General features: G+C 44.1%; 1 protein-coding gene across 5 annotated transcripts in view; it reads right to left on the bottom strand.

Annotated features, from left to right (window-relative positions):
* LOC135056638 (cytochrome P450 26C1-like) overlaps positions 1–15,998 on the bottom strand; it is a 40,385-nt gene extending 24,387 nt beyond the window's left edge. Inside the window, exons 1-8 of one of the 5 annotated variants that reach the window (XM_063962062.1) lie at positions 15,921–15,998; positions 14,929–15,041; positions 13,222–13,448; positions 7,893–8,118; positions 6,921–7,337; positions 6,321–6,545; positions 5,787–6,062; positions 4,096–4,251 (exon numbers count right to left, since the gene is read on the bottom strand). In XM_063962062.1, the coding sequence (XP_063818132.1) occupies positions 4,096–4,251; positions 5,787–6,062; positions 6,321–6,545; positions 6,921–7,127 (864 nt within the window). In that variant the 5' untranslated portion in view covers positions 7,128–7,337; positions 7,893–8,118; positions 13,222–13,448; positions 14,929–15,041; positions 15,921–15,998. The other 4 variants (XM_063962061.1, XM_063962060.1, XM_063962064.1 and 1 more) reach the window with 4 other exon arrangements.
* Between the last annotated feature and the right edge of the window lie 4,634 nt (positions 15,999–20,632).

Raw genomic sequence — 20,632 nt, 5'->3', positions numbered from 1 at the left:
GGTGAACACCCTCGGCACCATGGAGAGACCAAAAGGTAACATCTGGAATTGGTAATGACAATCCTAAATCGCGAATCTCAGATTAGCCTGGTGAGGAGGATAAATGGGAACATGCAGGTAAGCATCCTTTATGTCCACCGACACTAAGTAGTCCCCCTCCTCCAGAGGGGCAATCACCACCTGAAGTGATTCCATCTTGAACTTGAACCTTTTCAGGAAGAAATTCAGATCTTTTAGATTTAGGATCGGTCTGACCGAGCCGTCCGCCTTCGGAACAACAAAGAGGCTTGAATAAAACCCTGCCCTTGTTGTGACAACGGTACCAGAACTATAACCTGGTCTTGACATAATTTTTGGATTGCCGCTGTTACTGCTTCTCTCTCTGGCGGAGAAGCTGGCAAGGTCGATTTGAAAAATCGGCATGGGGGAACGTCTTGAAACTCTAGTTTGTATCCCTGGGATACTATTTGCAACACCCAAGGATCCAGGCCAGACAGAATCCAATCCGGGCTGAAAAGTTTGAGACGTGCCCCCACCCGAGTGGCCTCCCGCAAGGGAGCTCCAGCGTCATGCTGGGGATTTGGCAGAATTAGGGGTAGACTTCTGCTCTTGGGAACCTGGAGCCAGTGTGGGCTTCTTTCCCCTTCCCCTTCCTGCAAAGAAGGGGGAACCTTTTGCCTTTTTGTATTTATTGGGCCGAAAGGACTGAATTTGCGGGTGATAGGTCTTTTTTGCCGGTGCAGGCGCAGAGGGCAAAAATGTCGACTTACCTGCGGTAGCCACCGAGACTAACGCATCCAGGCCATCGCCAAATAAGTCCTCACCTTTATATGGGAGAGCCTCCATGTTTCTTTTGGAATCTGCATCCGCGTTCCACTGGCGAATCCACAATGCCCGCCTAGCCGATACTGCCATGGCAGCGGCCTGTGAACTCAAGAGTCCAATATCCTTCATTGCTTCCAGCATGTAGGCGGCAGCGTCCTTGATATTCCCTAACTTAAGGAGTATCTCATCTTTATCAATCGTGTCAATTTCTGATGACACGTTTTCTGACCATTTTTCAAAAGCGCGACTCACCCATGCGCAGGCAATAGTGGGCCTAATCAGTGTACCATTGGTAACATAAATGGATTTCAATGTCGTTTCCATTTTGGGGTCTGCCGGCTCTTTAAGAGAAGCCGTGCCAGGAGCAGGGAGAATTACCTTCTTTGTCAACTTGGAAAGTGCACTGTCTAACACAGGGGGTGACTCCCATTTTTTCCTGTCTTCAACCGGGAAAGGATAAGCTATGTGAATCCTTTTGGGAATACGAAATTTTTTATCAGGATTCACCCACATCCCTTCAAACAGAGCATTTAGTTCGTGTGAAGGAGGGAACGTGAATTTGGATTTCTTTTCCTTACATAAATAAGCTTTCTCCTGAGGTACAGGAGTGCTTTCTGTAACCTCCAACACGTCCCTTATAGCCACAATCATATATTGTATACTTTTTGCCAATTTATGATCTATCTCTCTGGATTCACTATTGTCGACACAAGAATCAGAATCCGTGTCGGTATCAGTGTTTACAACATTTGCAAATGGTCTCTTATGTGACCCAGAGGGGCCGCACGCATAAGGAATAACAGCATCCTGAAAAATCACATCTTCCACAGATTTTCTCCAGCACACAGCCTTAGATTCAGACTTATCTAATCTACGGTTAATCAGATGCATACTGTCACGTATCTCTTTCACCCATGCAGGCTCTTGGTGTGCCGATAGCGCCACCACATTACAACTCTGTGTCCCTAAAATGGCTTCCTCCGGGAAGGAACTCCCTGCCTCAGACATGCCTCACACGTGTACACCACACTCACAGACACACTGGGACTTATTTTGGGGACAGACCCACAGTAAAATCTGTCAGAGGGACACAGGATAGGAGCAGCCAGTTCACAAACCCAGCGCCAGTATTGCCTGTGAACACAGTATGTCCACAGCCCAAAAGCGCTTTTAAATAGTAATATACACTATCAAATGCACCACAATTGCTTTGTGCCCCCCCCCCCCCCCCTCTATAGCACCCTGTACTTGTCAGAAGTGGAGGAGAGCACCAACGTGTTCTCTGCAGCCTGAGGAGAGAGAGAAAATGGTGCTGAGTAGTGTGCTGGCTGCCTGAGGAAGAAGCTCCGCCCCTCAGTATCCATGACAATATTTATACTGGCGGGGGTAGGGCTGTGCCAGTGGCATCTCATGACCCCTTTTAGCCAGTTTGAGGTATTTTTCTTGCTGCCCAGGGCGCCCCCCCCCCGCGCCCTGCACTCTGCAGTGCCTGTGTGTGTGGGCAGCAATGGCACGCTGCGCTCCCGCCAGCCGCGCCGCACCTCAGCCGTCACTTACTTGATTGAAGATCATTCTTCTCATACTCACCTATCTTCTGACTTCTGGCTCTGTGAGGGGGGTGACGGCGTGCTGTGGGAGTGAGCATCTAGACACGGCTAGCGTTCAGTTCTTTTCAGGAGCTAATGGTGTCCTGTCAGCCAGAAACAGAGCCATGAAACTCTGAGGAAGTTGGTTCTGCTTCTGCCTCCTCAGTCCCACGAAGCAGGGAGTCTAATGCCAGCAGATCTCCCTGAAAATAAAAAACCTCACATAAGTATTTTCAGAGAAACTCAGTAGAGCTCCTCAGAGTGCATCCAGTCGACCTGGGCACATTTCTAAAACTGAGGTCTGGAGGAGGGGCATAGAGGGAGGAGCCAGTTCACACCCAATGAAAAGTCTTTGGAGTGCCCATGTCTCCTGCGGATCCCGTCTATACCCCATGGTCTTGATGTCATCCCCAGCATCCTCTAGGACGTATGAGAAATTTTTTTTTAAATACTTTACTTCTATAAATGTGATGCTTAGAAAATCGCACCCAATGCGGCACAGCTATTATCACAGCTGAGAACCAAGATTTATGTAGACCTGCTAAGTGACACTGAGGCTGATTCAGAGTTGGGAGGGGGCACCAAGACAAACCATGTTGCAATGCAAGAGGTGCAAATTGATTAATTTATTAATGTATTGCCTCTGCATGCAGGGTAAATACTGGCTGCTTCTGCATCTAGCCCACAAATGCTGCTCAGCTTTATTTTTACACTGCAATTTAGAGTTCAGCTGGGACACGCCCCTTCCAACTCTAATGGGCCCTACACACTGGGCGATAATACTGAAAGATATGAACGATCTCGTTCATTAATGAACGAGATACCATTCATATCTTTCAGTGTGGAGGCACCGGCGATGAACGATGCGCGGCCCCGCGCTCGTTCATCGTTGGTGCCCCGTCGCTTGTGCATGCAGGCCAATATGGACGATCTCGTCCGTATTTGTCTGCACTGCTATGGAGCCAGGTGACGAGGGGAGAGTGAAGAAACTTCACTCCCCCCCGTAACTGCCCCTCCGCCGCCAGGTCGCCCGTCGGCCCAATCCGCCGTCGGGCAGCTCGGCGGCAGATCGCGCAATGTGTATGGCCCATAAATCTCTGCATATTTTAAGTCAGTGCAACATGATGTTGCTACTTTCTTGTTTTTGCTCTCAAATCTCAATCAGTGCCATTATATCCTAAATGTAATGCATTTTATTGAGTACAAATGCACTGTATACCTTACTGCATTTTAATATAGAAACAATCACATCAGACCTTAAATGGTTTAAAAAAAATGTAAACCATAAAGCTTCAAAAACCTTCTTGTAATTGTGCATGTAGTAATATTGTATTGTGCAGAGGAGAAGTGATAAAGCAGTGATAAGTGCAAGGTGATAACACGCCAGCCAATCAGCTCCAATATGTAAATAGAAGTTAGGAGCTGATTGGCTGGGGTGTTATCACCTTGCGCTTATCACTGCTTTATCACTTCTCCAGGCTTAATACATCTGCCCCATTGTGTATATGCTGAATAATAAGAGTACAAGTATTTATGGGATAGGTAGCAGTTGCTACACACTGGATATAACTGGTGTATATACTGTGTACAGAATTTGCTTAAGCCCTATACTTATATTCCATAACTTGCTGATATACATGTTCCTGGTAATAACACACAATGTTGCGGATGGCTAGACCCATACCTTTAGCTCATGCATGTTCAGCTCTTTGCCATTCTCCTTGGAGCTGTCTATCAGGTAGTCCAGAGCATCTTCACATACTTCAGGATTTCTCTTTGTGATTTTATCCCTAATAGCGTCTTCCATATACTTGTGCAAAGTGTCCCGTGCTTTAATACCCTATGGGAGCACACAAGCTGTTAGCAAAGAGGGTGAAAATGATAGGATTATATATGTGTGTGTGTGTGTGTGTGTGTGTGTGTGTGTGTGTATATGAATATATTTGTTTGCATGTCTGTCTCCATATATGTATTTATATCTGTGTATTGCTCTCTCTCTCTCTATATATAAATGAACAAGTAGAAATGGTGTACGTATAGCCCAATATAACAATAAGCATACACTCCTAAATATATAAGTATGTGAATCTTTTGCAGGAAATACTGCTTATACCTTTCATTTAAATAACCAAATTGGGTGGATTAGAAGGAACTAGTGACTAGTGTGATCTCCATCCCTGGGCCAGGAAGCTCTCTCCAGCTACATCACAGGGGGCGTTAGTTGCCTCCTTTAGAAAAGGTAGAAACCTAGATTTCTGTCTGTGTCACTCGCTAATATGTAACTATTCTTATTTCCTGCTCAATATTATTATTAATCAAACATGAGAAGGGAAATGTATATATATCGCTATACAATTCCAGATGTATAACATATTGATAATACTTAGCAATTTACAGCAGGAGGAGAAACCATGTACATCTATTGTGGGACTGTGAGGTTCAGGACATGCTGAGATCTGTAGTTCCATGTCCTCTTGAGACACAAGGTTACCTACACCTGTATTCTGATTGGAGAGACTATAAGGCTGACTAGAGGGCAGCAGGTAGGAGTAAGTAAATGAAGGTTACCCCATAGCTCAGTGCTGGCAGATATCTCACAAGTCCCCAGGTGCATGGCCTGATAAAGTGACTGGCATGTCCCTGACACCCGGGGAACTGCTGATCTGCATCTACTGTCCCCTCCGCTCACTGTGCTCTCCCCACAGGACAATGATAGGCCATGTCTGATAGCTGCAGTTACCAGGGGTCCCATTCAGGGTGTGATTTATAGACCCCGGCCTAAGCTGCTGCCCATTACCGTGCTCATGTCCATAAATCATATGCTAGCCGGAGTGTGCAGCCCATACACAGGGCATCCACCTCTGCCACTTATATCACCCTCTGTCAGTACATGGGGGGATGCTGTGGGGACCCACTCCCACCGCCCTCACTGCTTATATCCTGCATCATAGTAGCTTTCTATCAACTGTATGTGGTTCTCTGCAATGAAGATGGGGAGCAGAGTGCAGAAGTACATCCCTGTACTGCATTATCTAGATAGATAGATAGGTAGGTAGATAGAGCAGAAACGTGTTCCCTGGGTTACCTTTGCCTGGTACTCCTGTACTTACAAAGAACCAGGTGGCACTCCAGGCGTATGTACAGGAGTACCGTGCAAAGGTACCCCAGGGAACCCGTGTCTCCTGTATAAAGTTGTAGGAAGGCACCCCGGCCATTGTACAAGGACAGCAGGGAGTGCCATGAAATGTACCTGATATATATAACATACGTACTAAAACAACACACACACACGTATACACATAAGGTGGGCACATAGCCACAGATGAAAGCACATCAGGGGTGATTAGGGTCCCGGGACGGGGGCACAGGCTGCACCTTGCGGAGACCGCTGAAGGGGATGTCCAGGGGCAGAGAGAAGAGATTCTCCAACAGCTGCTCGAACACCCGACACAGCTCCTTGAACTGCTTCTCCCCCAGGCTGAGCCCCAGCAGGATGCGGGCGGCAATGCGGAAAGTCAGGGCTTTGGCCGAGGAGAACATGGAGATGGAGCCGCTCTCCCTGCACCAGCCGTGCAGCTCCCGGCGCACAGCCTCCTGGATGCGTGGGATGTAGCCCTCCAGCGCCGGGTGGCTAAACACCTTGGCCATGACCTGGAAGCAGAGGAGGAGACCATTAATGGGCAGGAGACTACAGGCAGCTCCATGCCAGGCAGTGTATCTATATTTCTAGGTTTGTCTAATACATTGTACACTCTGACCATTCCTCTAATACATCACAGGGACAGGGACTTCTAGTATAGTACAGAATGGGATGAATACATCTACATTACAGAATATATATATATATATATATATATATATATATAAAATCTACACACACATATGTCCAGTTTATGTACGATAACTCACTTTCCTCTTGTGCCTATGGAGCTCCCCAATAGAGGTGACCATGGTGTTGGAGCCCAAGATGATCTGGGTGCTCTGGGGCCACTGGGCACTCACTAGGTGGTGCTCCCCTAGCAGGATCTTCCGGACGTTCTCCGCCCCAGTCACCCGGATCAGTGGTTTCCCCAGCAGATGAGTCTTGAAAATGTTTCCATACTTTTCCCGTCTGGAGCTATGGAAATCCAAACCCTGGAGATGGACACACAAGTCATGATCAGACAAAGCAGTATCTCAGCAAGTCCTGCTCGGAGTCCAGGGACCTTCTGGACACCTAGCAAGTAATTACTGACACCTAGGACACAGCCCTGGTAGAGTCAGTACTGGGAATAAAGTACCCATGAAATAAAACAACACTGGAAACTGAATACAGCAAAAATGACATTATTTCTCATAGGCAGCCCATGACTCTCGTGTAATTGTGGAACCACAAGTCTCAGTATTCTCTGGCAGCCTGAGACTTGTGGTTCCACAACAGTTGAAAAGCTACATCTTGTTTGTTCCTCTAGGATCTTGGACCATATATCAATGTGGATTATTCTAAAATAAAATTATAAACAGTCTTACCTGGACAAGCCAATGCAGAGTCTCCCCCAAAAATGGCCAGCCCATAGAGCCTTTGGGGAGAGGTAAGCTGCTGGCCCGGTCTCTGGTACTGTGCCATCTCAGCGACCATAACTGGTGAGACGCTGCCAGGAGAAGGACCAAGGAGAGGACTGAGGTAACAGCCGCCTCAAAGAATGAGAAGTAATTGAGGTCTGTAGAGAGGAACATCTTCTCCCCCAGTGGGTGCAAGGCTTCAGTCGGATGCAGATCTCCTGGATGTAGTGGAATTAGTGTCACTTCCAACCCCACAGTGACTACAGTAGCTCTGGAGCCTCAGCCTCTGTCACTGTGCTGGAAATGGTTTAATTGGCACTGGGAGGCGTTACTGTTCTGCAAGATGCTTAACACTTTGATTAATCCATGAAGATATCCTCAGCTCTTTAAGACAGGCATACAAAAAACAAACAGTCCAATAAACATGGGAACCTCTTATTATGTTGCAAAAAATAATGAAAAAGCATCCAAAAAACAAAAATGTTCTGTAGGTGATTTATATAAGATTCCCTTCCCTGAAATGAGTTATGTTTAGTCTAGGAAGAAATAAATAGTGCGCACTGTGAACGCAGCTATGCTGATTATAAGGGCTAAAATTGCAGCTTTCATATTTCATTATATATTTGGCATGCTATGGACAGTGATAGATTTAGTCCCAACAGAAACTCCTGTGAAGGATCTTGGCTGAAAAGATTTATTTCTGAAAGATAAAGGGGAATAGCTGCAGGCTACACATCTGAACGCTATAGTGCAATTTCCACTTTAATTTGCACCCTGCTGCTTCCTTCGGACTGCATAGAAAAGAACTATAGGTGATAATCCAGAAAAAAAATGTATTCACACAAAAGACTTTTCATAGCCCATAAAACAACTATATAAACTTTTCTAACAGGTGTTTTATAAAAACTAAGCTCCTAAGGTTATGTGGAGACTACTCACCAGTTCTGCTCAGAAACAGTCTTCAGTCAAGTGATAGATGTCTTGAAGCGTTCTAGCTCATAACTTCAAGGCAGAGGGTTTAGCCGTCCTCCTAGCTAATATATGGTCCACCTTCATATGTGACGTGTTTTCTGCATAGCTAAGCAGCTGGGGAAAGTGCTAGGATTGGGCAAATTGGAGGTGATGGTATTGACTGCAGGAATGTGCTGGGGGTGAGGTGACAGTTCTGGGAGAAAGAGAGAGAGAGAGAGAGTGAGTGTGTGTGAGAGTGACAGAGAGAGAGACACACAGAGAGAGACTGCCTTGTATAGGACCTGGTAGCCAGTGACTGCTAGCCCCTAGCTGGGGATTACAGTAACTCTCTCTGTGTCTTCTGGGTGACAACTGTGTGTGTTGGAGAAGATACAATGTAATTAAATACAATGGCACAGATGAATGCTGCCTTTGATCCAAGTAATCGGTTACAAGTCGTCTGTATGGGTGTAAAGTCACTGCTCACTCCATGTATCTATCAGTAACCTGACAGGTTACATTGCTGAGGTTATCAGCTGAGAGTTTACATAAGATAACACAACAAATCAGTTCACTTTTGGAAATAAGCAATTTGTCCCGATATTATTATCATCTCTCTATTTACCTAAATACTTCATCATTTATCAGATACAAGTGATCATCTGTACTGAAGGCGCTGCAAGGCAGTATTACAGGTACGGTCTACACTGCTCTGGGGTCTGGGGGAAGGGGTCACTAACTCCCAAATAAAGCTGGACTCTTTAACCCGTTCATCCCCGGCAGGGGAAACCTTTGCAAGTAGTAATTTATAGGCTATAGTGCTAGCTGTACTGGAAGCACCTGTTGTGGTCTGGGGGTAAATTAAATAAAATGTCAGCCAACCAAAGAGTTTTCAGCACCATAAAATACTCTGGACAAGCTCGGTACATGTGGGGAAGATTGCGCAGTCTGGATCCAGAGGACTGCGCCTGTGCGCAATAGCACTTGAAGCGCAGACTATATTATAACGTTCTTCTGTATACATTGTACATACATTACTCTGCATGTAACATTTATGTATTAGCTGTACAATTACTGCTCCCCACCTGAGCATTAGAAATACAGCTATATTGGAAAATAGCTTCAGTCGGGACAGCATATGCCTTATAGACACACCAGATAGACACATAGCACATTACAGAGAGGTGTACAGTTTGCTTTATTGTTACCCAATCCCTTATTTTTATCCCTAAAAAAACATGGAGCAATGGGTGCTGGGCAGAGGGACAGGGGTATGTGGGTGCAGCAGTAATCTTGGGGACTGAACTATATATATATATATATATATATATATATATATATAGTGATTATGGGGGAAAAAAATCACAATACATATATATGTGTGTATGTATGTAACGTGTGTATATATCGCTCACTGCAGTTTGTCGCAGCGCAGCGATCGGGTCGAAACTGCGCATGCGGCGCCGGCACATCGCAGCTTTCGTTACCTAGCGATCGCCTCTGAGACAGAGACGGTCGCTAGGTGGGAGGGTGCTAAACGGCGGCGCAGTTCCGACCCGATCGCTGCGCTGCAACAAACTGCAGTGAGCGATCGGGTCGGAATGACCCCCAAAATAGGAACAGGTTGTCCTCGCTATTTGTTTATACAAACTACATAGAAACATACATGTGTCTGTAGTTTCTATATTTACATATAGAACATCACTAAGCAGAATCATATATATGAAGAAAATGTTTTCAGTTTTTCCGTAATACTTTATCTATATATATATCTATATATATATATATATATATATATATATATATATATATATATATATATATATATATATATATATATACACACACTGCTCAAAAAAATAAAGGGAACAGTAAAATAACACATCCTAGATCTGAATGAATGAAATATTCTTATTAAATACTTTGTTCTTTACATAGTTGAATGTGCTGACAACAAAATCACACAAAAATTATCAATGGAAATCAAATTTATTAACCCATGGAGGTCTGGATTTGGAATCACCCTCAAAATTAAAGTGGAAAAACACACTACGGGCTTATTTAACTTTGATGTAATGTCCTTAAAACAAGTCAAATTGAGGCTCAGTAGTCTCTGTGGCCTCCTCGTGCCTGTATGACCTCCCTACAACGCCTGGGCATGCTCCTGATGAGGTGGCGGATGGTCTCCTGAGGGATCTCCTCCCAGACCTCGACTAAAGCATCCGCCAACTCCTGGACAGTCTGTGGTGCAACGTGGCATTGGTGGATGGAGCGAGATATGATGTCCCAGATGTGCTCAATTGGATTCAGGTCTGGGGAACGGGCGGGCCAGTCCATAGCATCAATGCCTTCTTCTTGCAGGAACTGCTGACACACTCCAGCCACATGAGGTCTAGCATTGTTTTGCATTAGGAGGAACCCAGGGCCAACCGCACCAGCATATGGTCTCACAAGGGGTCTGAGGATCTCATCTCAGTACCTAATGGCAGTCAGGCTACCTCTGGCGAGCACATGGAGGGCTGTGCGGCCCCCCAAAGAAATGCCACCCCACACCATTACTGACCCACTGCCAATCCGGTCATGCTGGAGGATGTTGCAGGCAGCAGAACGTTTTCCTTGGCGTCTCCAGACTCTGTCACGTCTGTCACATGTGCTCGGTGAGAACCTGCTTTCATCTGTGAAGAGCACAGGGTGCCAGTGGCGAATTTGCCAATCTTGGTGTTCTCTGGCAAATGCCAAACGTCCTGCACGGTGTTGGGCTGTAAGCACAACCCCCACCTGTGGGCGTCGGGCCCTCATACCACCCTCATGGAGTCTGTTTCTGATCGTTTGAGTAGACACATGCACATTTGTGGCTTGCTGGAGGTCATTTTGCAGGGCTCTGGCAGTGCTCCTCCTGTTCCTCCTTGCACAAAGGCGGAGGTAGTGGTCCTGCTGCTGGGTTGTTGCCCTCCTACGGCCTCCTCCACGTCTCCTGATGTACTGGCCTGTCTCCTGGTAGCGCCTCCATGCTCTGGATACTACGCTGACAGAAACAGCAAACCTTCTTGCCACAGCTCGCATTGATGTGCCATCCTGGATGAGCTGAACTACCTGAGCCACTTGTGTGGGTTGTAGGGAGGTCATACAGGCACGTGGAGGCCACACACACTACTGAGCCTCATTTTGACTTGTTTTAAGGACATTACATCAAAGTTGGATCAGCCTGTAGTGTGTTTTTCCACTTTAATTTTGAGGGTGACTCCAAATCCAGACCTCCATGGGTTAATAAATTTGATTTCCATTGATAATTTTTGTGTTATTTTGTTGTCAGCACATTCAACTATGTAAAGAACAAAGTATTTAATAAGAATATTTCATTAATTCAGATCTAGGATGTGTTATTTTAGTGTTCCCTTTATTTTTTTGAGCAGTATATATATATATATATATATATATATATATATATATATAGCACCCGCAAGGAACGTTACTATTATGCGATTGTGATATAGATAAGCAACTGAATTGTTGTTAAGTCCTTCTGGTTATTGCTGTGTACGATGATGATGGAAATCGCTAAGTATTCCCCGCACAGATGCATGACTCTGCCCAGGGTCCTGTTATTGCTGTAAGAGTCAGATCATGGGCATCTGAGCAGAGATCGATATACAAATGTCTCTCTGCATGATCCGAGGCAGGGCAGGCATGTAATAATCCATAGCACCATCAGTATAAATCTCTTTAGGCTTTGAGCCCGTTCTCAGTAATTTACGACGTGAAATGTATGTCCCACGAAGGGCCATTCCCCAGATCACAAACTGCAATAAAAGGGAGAGTAGCTTGTGGGCCTCCCTGTACACCCTGACCGGAGACATCTAATTCTGCTCACAGTACAGTCATCTGCCAATAGCCATTTGGAAACCCACCAACCCCAATATCTGTCACATGCTAAGTGACTGGAGTATTTATGTTCATATTAAAGGAAGATTCAAATTAAAATGCCACTGGGAAATAAACAGCAGGCACCCCTGTACATGTCACCAGGGACACATATTCAGGACCTCTAAATCAGCTACAGAGAAATGGGACATAGGGTGTCCGGTACAGAGGTCAGCAAACTGTGCGTGTCCCCACCCAGCCTTTGTCCAGCTAGGAGTCCTACTAGCATATGTGGCCGCAAATGCTGAAACTTGTAGTTCCACAACTGTTTGCACAAGTCTTATTTTAAAAAAAAGAACCTTCATTCTCTATATTCTTTTAAGATTACATATACTACATACTGTTCCTAGTTTTCCATTAAATGGCACATACATTTGAATGACATTAGTTTGCTGATTGGGGGCTGCCATGTTGATTTCAATAATATTGGGTTGTTTGTATAATATATACTGCAATTCGAGGTCATTTTATGATATAGCAAATGTTGTATTCCAATTTCCAAGATTCAGCAAAACCTATCAAAGAGGTAGAAAAGGATTGTAGCATACAGGGCTACCCAGAGGAGAAACTGTCAGCGACTAGGTGTGAGTAACAGACATTTGCAGAAATATGTCAGAATTCAATGAACAACCATGGAATGGTTTTCTGAATTAGCCTGAGATGTTCTATCAAACAATTTTTCTGCAGTTTTAAACAAAATCCAATTGACGGAGATAACCCATTCTAGGCAGTTGCTAGACGGCAAAGGACTATGTGGAAACGTAGGGGAAGATTTATTAAAGCATGGAGAGAGTTGTGTTTAAAAATGACAGTTAGGAACCGATTGGTTGGTGCTTTATCTTTCTCTACTTTATCTCTCTCCCTAATAATGTATATTTGATTAGGCTATTTTCAGAAATAACGTTAAAAGCTCAAGTTTTCGTCAACATTCTTTTTATTCCCAAAGGAGAGTAAAAGCCAGTATTTACAAAGTACAGTTCAAAATCACAACCCTGAGAATATAATATATGATAAAAGTGGATGGTCACAGTCATACACTCAGATAGGAAGACATCTCCATTCAGTAGCCATAGATGCAGGTCTGAATTATAATGATCACCACCAGACATGTCTTCTCAGCGACTGACGCACTTCTCATCATAGCAATGACTTTGCGTGACTTAGAAAACCCTTTCGTAAAATGCCCAGGTAGCAGAAAAGTGGCGGCTTTAGCAGCTATATTTAAAATACAATATTTATTTATAGTTCATTCACTAGCTGTGCACACCAGTGACTTGTTCCGCCAACTGCAATACCGACACCACCTGTGTGCAATATATAAAATACCTTCTAGTTACAAAAAAACAAATCTTAAAAATCTCTGTTTCCTGACCACGCCGGCATTCACACTCCAAACCTTTTTTACTTTTTGCAGAAACAATAAAGATTGCAGGAAAGAAATGTGCTGATTATAGGTCTCTGTACACTTTGCAGAAGGAACCACGCCAGCACTACGAGTGCTGGGACATCCCATTCACCAGACTTCTAAGCTGTTTCACCACGGTGTCTATTAACTTCTGCCTGTCCCGGTCATTCTTCCTGAACTGGGCAAATATATTATTCTTCTTGCTCATGTCTTTCATCCTAGGAAAAGAAAGGCAACAGTGACAGCTTGTAATTGTGTATCTCCATACGCTAATGCGACAACACAGTCATCACTATCTCATCATATATAATCATGCAGACCTGCAGAGTTTCAGCTGCTGTCAAACTACAAGTTCCAGCATGCCCCACCATTCACGCATGATGAACATGTTGCTCAATATCAGCAGGAGAAAGTGGCAAATGGGTGCAGGATGTGAGGTACACTCGGGCCTCTGGGTCAGCAGGGGCGTGGCCACACCACACACCCATGTTCTTAAATACTTGCCTTTGTGGTGTCCAGCATTGGCAATGGCAGGGCTGCAGAAATCACTGGGTGTAGCAGCCATTTTCCCGAAGATCAGCACAGTAGCAGAGTCTACGCACTTGCGCCACCGGCTAGCGCTAGAGAGGAGGGGGTCCAGATGGAGACTGCGCTCGTGCCCCCTCCTCTCTTAATACGCTCCTGTGTTGAGCTGTGATTTACTGTGTAAAATACGCATTTTACTTCTGCGATTGCGCACAGAGCACTACTTATGTATGGACAGTCATTCACATCTTACACTTATGGCGTTTTATTATGATTGAAGGTGTGGATTGTGAGAAGCACGGTGCATGTAAAGGTTCCCAAAGTAGAGTATGGGCATGTTGGCACAAATGCCACCTAGGAAGACAGTCACAAATGCAAACATCAGGAGAGGAGGAGAGGAGTAACTTGCAGCTTCTCAACCCCTCGTGCGAGTTAGGAAACGATGATGAAGACAATAGCATAGGTGATCACAGAAGAGCGGCTGCATCCTGTGATTGTACCATCCAGCACTTTTGTAGAGATCAAAATAATATATTTTTAGATATTATTATTGACCATCCCAATAGCACTGCGTATCCTGGTATTTGTAGGTGTGAGCTTTAAATCCTACTACCTCTACCAATACGTGCTGCAGCCGTATAATTCTTGGTCATTAAACCTAACTGTATATTTAGCACCGGGAAGCCTGTAATGTTTACACCCACACATATGGTACAACCCAACATAACGCCTGGAATGCCCTGCAATAGCGACTTAATATAGCTTTCAGTGAGTACCGGATGAAGTGAAAAGGAGTTAGCGTGTCAACTATTTTTATTATTTTAGTAGTTCTTTTTTATGCTAGACAATTTTTTTTCTAATGTAAGACAGAGTTTCCCAAACTCCACCATTACTGTCCAGGTTTTGAGGATATCCATGCTCGAGTCCAGACGGTTACTAATTTAGACACCTGTGCTAAAAAATGGATATCCTTAAAACCTGGATTGTAATGGAAGAGTTTGGGAAACTCTGATGTAAGTAATTAACGAGCACCCTAACACCACTGTAATTCTAGCACCCTAATAGCAGAGGTATTATGTGACGTTTCATATATCCAGGACTGCTATCAGCATGCGTTACAGGTAAGACTTCATTCTCTTTGCATGATTATTCACAAGGGAGTTCTATACTCACTTCTCCAGCAGGATTAGGGCTGTGCTGGGGTTCACCCTCAGATACTTGGAGTTCGGTTGGCCATAGTCAGCTAGATACGTCGACCAGTCCCAAATCATGAACAGATCCAGGAGCTAAAAGATAAATAAATCATCATTATATGAAGTGATATAAGAAACACAAATACACATTTTATACAGTATATATCACTGTAGCATATAATAGGGTAAGATGGCCGGGTTACTCTGGGCCTAGAGCTTACATGTCAGTATGTAAATGACCAGTTGTAATACTTCTGTTAGCGACAGGGTGGGGTATGTGCAATTCCATGCTAATTGGAACCAGATCTTTACCTAGGCTTAATTAAGTGCATTAAACATCCCCAACAGATTATCCTCAGTGGGGAAGATGAAGTAAAGAGTCCAAACGCCAGCCCTCCTCTAGGGAATGCCCCTTCCCAACACAAATACAATGATACCCCCTCAGCACAGATCATTATTTTAAGATCAGCTACAGTGGTTGTTGGTCAATACACAAGTAATCTTTTAAAAGCTAATGTGTATGAACTAAAACAGGGAACCATTTATTCAGCTTTAAAACCATAATCCCTTTAAGCCAGTTTAAAACCCACTTCCTATCCAGTTTAGAATTGTTTGTAACATTTAAATGCTGTGCTTACAAACTTTACTGGACAGTGCTATCTGGTGTCTCCTATAAACATGCATTCATATATACATATTACAAACACATTATATTGTTATACACACGCGCACATAAATGTTCACACAAACAATATATATATTTATAAACACATGCACACATATAAAATGGTCAAGGTGGACCATTATACCACCATAGAATACAGCTCCTACTGCTTTGTAAAACGATCTAAATATTATTGATGTGTATATTTTCTAAATCGTAGCATGTAAACATTGGCCAGCGTGTGTATATACTGTACTGCAATGGAAGGGCACTCACCAGACTTCTAGAGGAATTTATTTTTTACTCACATACATAGACGCGCACAGACGCCGACACAGGGATGCTGCCCCGGACAACCTCCCTCCTCCGGGTAACAGACTATCTCCTCCACCCCTTCCTTTGGAACATAAGACTGCTCATCTGGGCTGCTAGGTAAGCAGTCTATGTCCTGGACAGGGATAGGGGGGAGTAGTGTAGACGATAATGCGGTGAAGGGGGGAAGTCCAGAGCGGCACCCCTGTGTCGGCATCTGCACATGCCTTTGCTTACATATCATCACTCGCAGCATTGAATATGTGTGAGTAATCAACTACAGGGGATCCGGATGATAGGATGACACTACTAAGGTCATCAGTCAATAGGTCAACCAATACTGGTCGACATGCATTAGGTCAACATGGACAAAAGATCGACATTGTTGAAGGGTTGACATGGCAATGGTCGACACAGAAAAAAGTTGACATGGTTTTATACCATTTTTTATTTTCATTTTCAACTTTTTTATACTTTACCATCCACGTAGACTACGATGGGGAATAGTAACCTGTCTGCAGCACCATGCAAGGGGACATGGTGCATTAATTGGGGTTCTTGGTCATTTTACAGAGAACACAACACCAAGACAATTTAAAAAACTCATGTCAACATTTTCCTCTGTCAACTTTTTCCATGTAGACCTCTTTACTATGTCGACCTTTTCCCTATGTTGACATTGTGCTTGTCAACCTTTTGGGGTCAGGTCAATCCAATGAACCACACCCCGAACTACAGTACTGCCTTTGCAGAAGCCTGGTGAGTGCCCCTTGTTATAGCACAGTATTGGTGTGACCATCTTTGATGGCACAGAGGTTGACAGCACCGTAGCACTTGGCTACAAGAAGTAAGAGCGCTAAACTGCTAATTATCCCAATACTGGTGAATAGAATCCAAACAGTGCAGCAATAGGATACAATATTTGGGATAGTTTAACTAGTATTTCTGTATCATTAGGCCTTATTCATGTTTCTATGTAATAGATGATTATCGCAACAGATATAACAGTCTGCGAATGTGTTGTGATTGCAATGCGCATGTGCCAAGGTGCTGCTGTGATCTCACTCACAATGAGGAGTTCATGGAAAAGTGACTGACAGAAAGTGGCCATTTGGAGGTGTTAACGGGGAGTTTACAGGGAGTGGTTGGTAAAATGCAGGCGTGTCATGGCCATTTCGGGGTGTGTTTATCTGCTGACAGCTGTGAGCTCGTACGTGCAAGAACATGGTGTCTGAAACGCTACTGCTGGGTCCCGTCTGCGCAGCCATAGAGCAACCCTTAGCTCCGATGTTCCTAGTTTTAGTGTACAGGCTGCGAATGTGTACACAGTTGCAAATGCGTTTGCAATGGCTGTGGTAGGAGTCTCTTCTCGATGCCAGCTTCACTTGCTAACATAGGGGGTAATTCCAAGTTGATCGCAGCAGGATTTTTGTTAGCAATTGGGCAAAACCATGGTGGTCATTCCGAGTTGTTCGCTCTGTAATTTTCTTCGCATCGCAGCGATTTTCCGCTAATTGCGCATGCGCAATGTTCGCACTGCGACTGCGCCAAGTAAATTTGCTATGCAGTTAGGAATTTTACTCACGGCATTACGAGGTTTTTTCTTTGTTCTGGTGATCGTAATGTGATTGACAGGAAGTGGGTGTTTCTGGGCGGAAACTGGCCGTTTTATGGGTGTGTGTGAAAAAACGCTGCCGTTTCTGGGAAAAACGCGGGAGTGTCTGAAGAAACGGGGGAGTGTCTGGGCGAACGCTGGGAGTGTTTGTGACGTCAAACCAGGAACGAAACTGACTGAACTGATCGCAGTTGCCGAGTAAGTGTGGAGCTACTCAGAAACTGCTAAGAAGTGTCTGGGGGTAATTCCAAGTTGATCGCAGCAGGATTTTTGATAGCAATTGGGCAAAACCATGTGCACTGCAGGGGAGGCAGATATAACATGTACAGAGAGAGTTAGATTTGGGTGGGTTATTTTGTTTCTGTGCAGGGTAAATACTGGCTGCTTTATTTTTACACTGCAAATTAGATTGCAGATTGAACACACCCCACCCAAATCTAACTCTCTCTGCACATGTTATATCTGCCTCCCCTGCAGTGCACATGGTTTTGACCAATTGCTAACAAAAATCCTGCTGCGATCAACTTGGAATTACCCCCGTCTATTCGCAATTCTGCTAATCTTTCGTTTGCAATTTTACCATGCTAAGATTCACTCCCAGTAGGCGGCGGCTTAGCGTGTGCAAAGCTGCTAAAAGCAGCTTGGGAGCGAACAACTCGGAATGAGGGCCCATGTGCACTGCAGGGGAGGCAGATATAACATGTGCAGAGAGAGTTAGATTTGGGTGGGGTGTGTTCAATCTGCAATCTAATTTGCAGTGTAAAAATAAAGCAGCCAGTATTTACCCTGCACAGAAATAAAATAACCCACCCAAATCTAACTCTCTCTGCACATGTTATATCTGCCTCCCCTGCAGTGCACATGGTTTTGCCCAATTGCTATCAAAAATCCTGCTGCAATCAACTTGGAATTACCCCCATGGTTTTGCCCAATTGCTATCAAAAATCCTGCTGCGATCAACTTGGAATTACCCCCATTAGCAGCTCCGTAGCCTAGAGAACCACAATTTTAATTGCATCTGCATACAAACATGAATTATGTCCATTGTTATTAATGCAAATCTTCCATTTTTTTAATTACTGTATAATGGAATTGGCAATGAGTACAGCCCTACAGGAAATTTATTAATCGAGAAAATAAGAATACGTTCTCAATTCCAATGTTGTGTGTGTATATACACATCATTTATAATTTAAATCAATAAGGATAAAAGTAAAATGATTCTCCACCATCTTCCATTCCCCCACAGGGGAGGGACCAGCCTGTAGCGTCCCTCCAATGATAGTCAGTACGGCTGGTATGCTAAACTTTCCCTGGGCAACAGCTTTTAGCACCTGCATGGCCTTGTGATGGCGGTTGCCGTGAGGATTTATTCACAAAATAATTAACAGGCATTTGTGGGAGGTAACTCAACAGCAGACGTATGTCATAGCGCGCAACTGCCGTTTTGTATGCAGTAAGCATGGCTCCGTACTGCCATACTATGCATCCATTGGATTGGGTGTGTGCGTCTTCCTACAAAAATACAAATCCTGGCAGCTGCAACAGTCACATACTTTTGTACGGAATCGCAGGTGTGACGGAATGTGCGTACATCTCTGAATCAGGCCATTAGTACTCTAGGCCACTGAAGATCTAACAAATGAGAAATGGCAAAATTGGGCATGCTATTTACTTAACCATCGTGCTTGCATGGACATGAAAACTTCATGGCAGGATATCTCGTTGTTAAAGAAGTTTAAATGCAAAAACACATTATATATGTGAATCACTGAACTATAGCATAACAGATATTATGATTGCCGAGACTGCACTGGGCAGGAGCGCTGATGTACAGGGGCGGGTGCAGTGGTGCACAGCGTGCAGCGATGCACAAACAGGCACTTTTCCCCCCTGCATCGTACAGCTAAATAAAACATGTCTCCCCTCGATGGCCGCTAGTGTGTCCATAACACTGTAGCTCAGCCGTTTCTTGTTCTAGCTGAGCTGGAACGCGTGAGAGAACAGGAGATGGTTCCACTAGAACCAGCGACAACGCTGTGACATGGAGCATGTCCGTGTTAGTTCCTAGGCTGCAGTCTCATGAATAGTAAGTTCATCCCCCATAGCAGCCTTCATTACAGAGTGCCATGAAATATATATCTACCCACTGCTGAAATACTGAATATTGTTATCCATTCCTATGTGAATTAATGAAACGCACAGAAATATTTCGACTTACTGGTCTAATTATTTTAATTAGTTAAAAACGGGGGATCTTTAAGGTCAAAAGAGTAATAAAACTGAGAATTATTGATTTTCTGCAACTTTATAGTATTGAAGCCCTGTCTGTAGTTATATAATGACCCTAGTGTAAATACCCATCTAATTTAACTGACTTTTATTATGATGGCCTTTACTCTTTCCCACTACAGATGCACCAGGAAATAATATTTAACTCTAGGGCGCAATGGAGACATACTGAAATACGCTGAGGCATTCAGAGCGCGGTCTATGGCTGAGGGTGAGGGGTGCATCTGTTCTAGTCTTCGTGTCTATAGGGTCTGCTGTGGAAGACAGATTCAGCTTCACTGAATGCAGAGACCCCGCTGTGAGTATGTGATCAATCCTTCCATTTACACAATGGACCCCCCTTTGGCTTATGTTGGCTTTCTCCATAAAACAGTTAGCTGTCTTTCACTGTCAATCAAACATAACAATTTTATTATTTCCTGAAATCTTTAGTTGCACTGATGGCTGTGGTTTCAGAATAAAGTTCTTGCACAAACAAAACAAAAAACACTGCAGTGCTCGATGGGACGGGGAAGGACTGTATTCATTCCTGTCTGTAGAAAGCTGCAGTCACCATACAGGCTATATCCCTGGCACATGGCACAGTTTTCACTGCATACTAAAATAAATAAAAACCCTGTTGTGAAATGACAATCTTATTACAATTGTTTAAATTGACAGCTAATGGGAGTTTCAGGCCAGCTGTTACTTTGCAAAGATGCGCAGGAGAAATGAACGCAGGGATAAAACATAACGATAGACGAGGACTATTTGTGGATGTAAGAAATGTGCCTCTGAAATAAACATAGCTAACATTCGCAG

The sequence above is a fragment of the Pseudophryne corroboree genome, chromosome 3, assembly GCF_028390025.1.
Source record: "Pseudophryne corroboree isolate aPseCor3 chromosome 3, aPseCor3.hap2, whole genome shotgun sequence".
Taxonomy (NCBI): Eukaryota; Metazoa; Chordata; class Amphibia; order Anura; family Myobatrachidae; genus Pseudophryne; species Pseudophryne corroboree.
The sequence above is the reverse complement of the archived record's forward strand: the minus strand, read 5'-3'. Positions and strand labels throughout refer to the sequence as shown.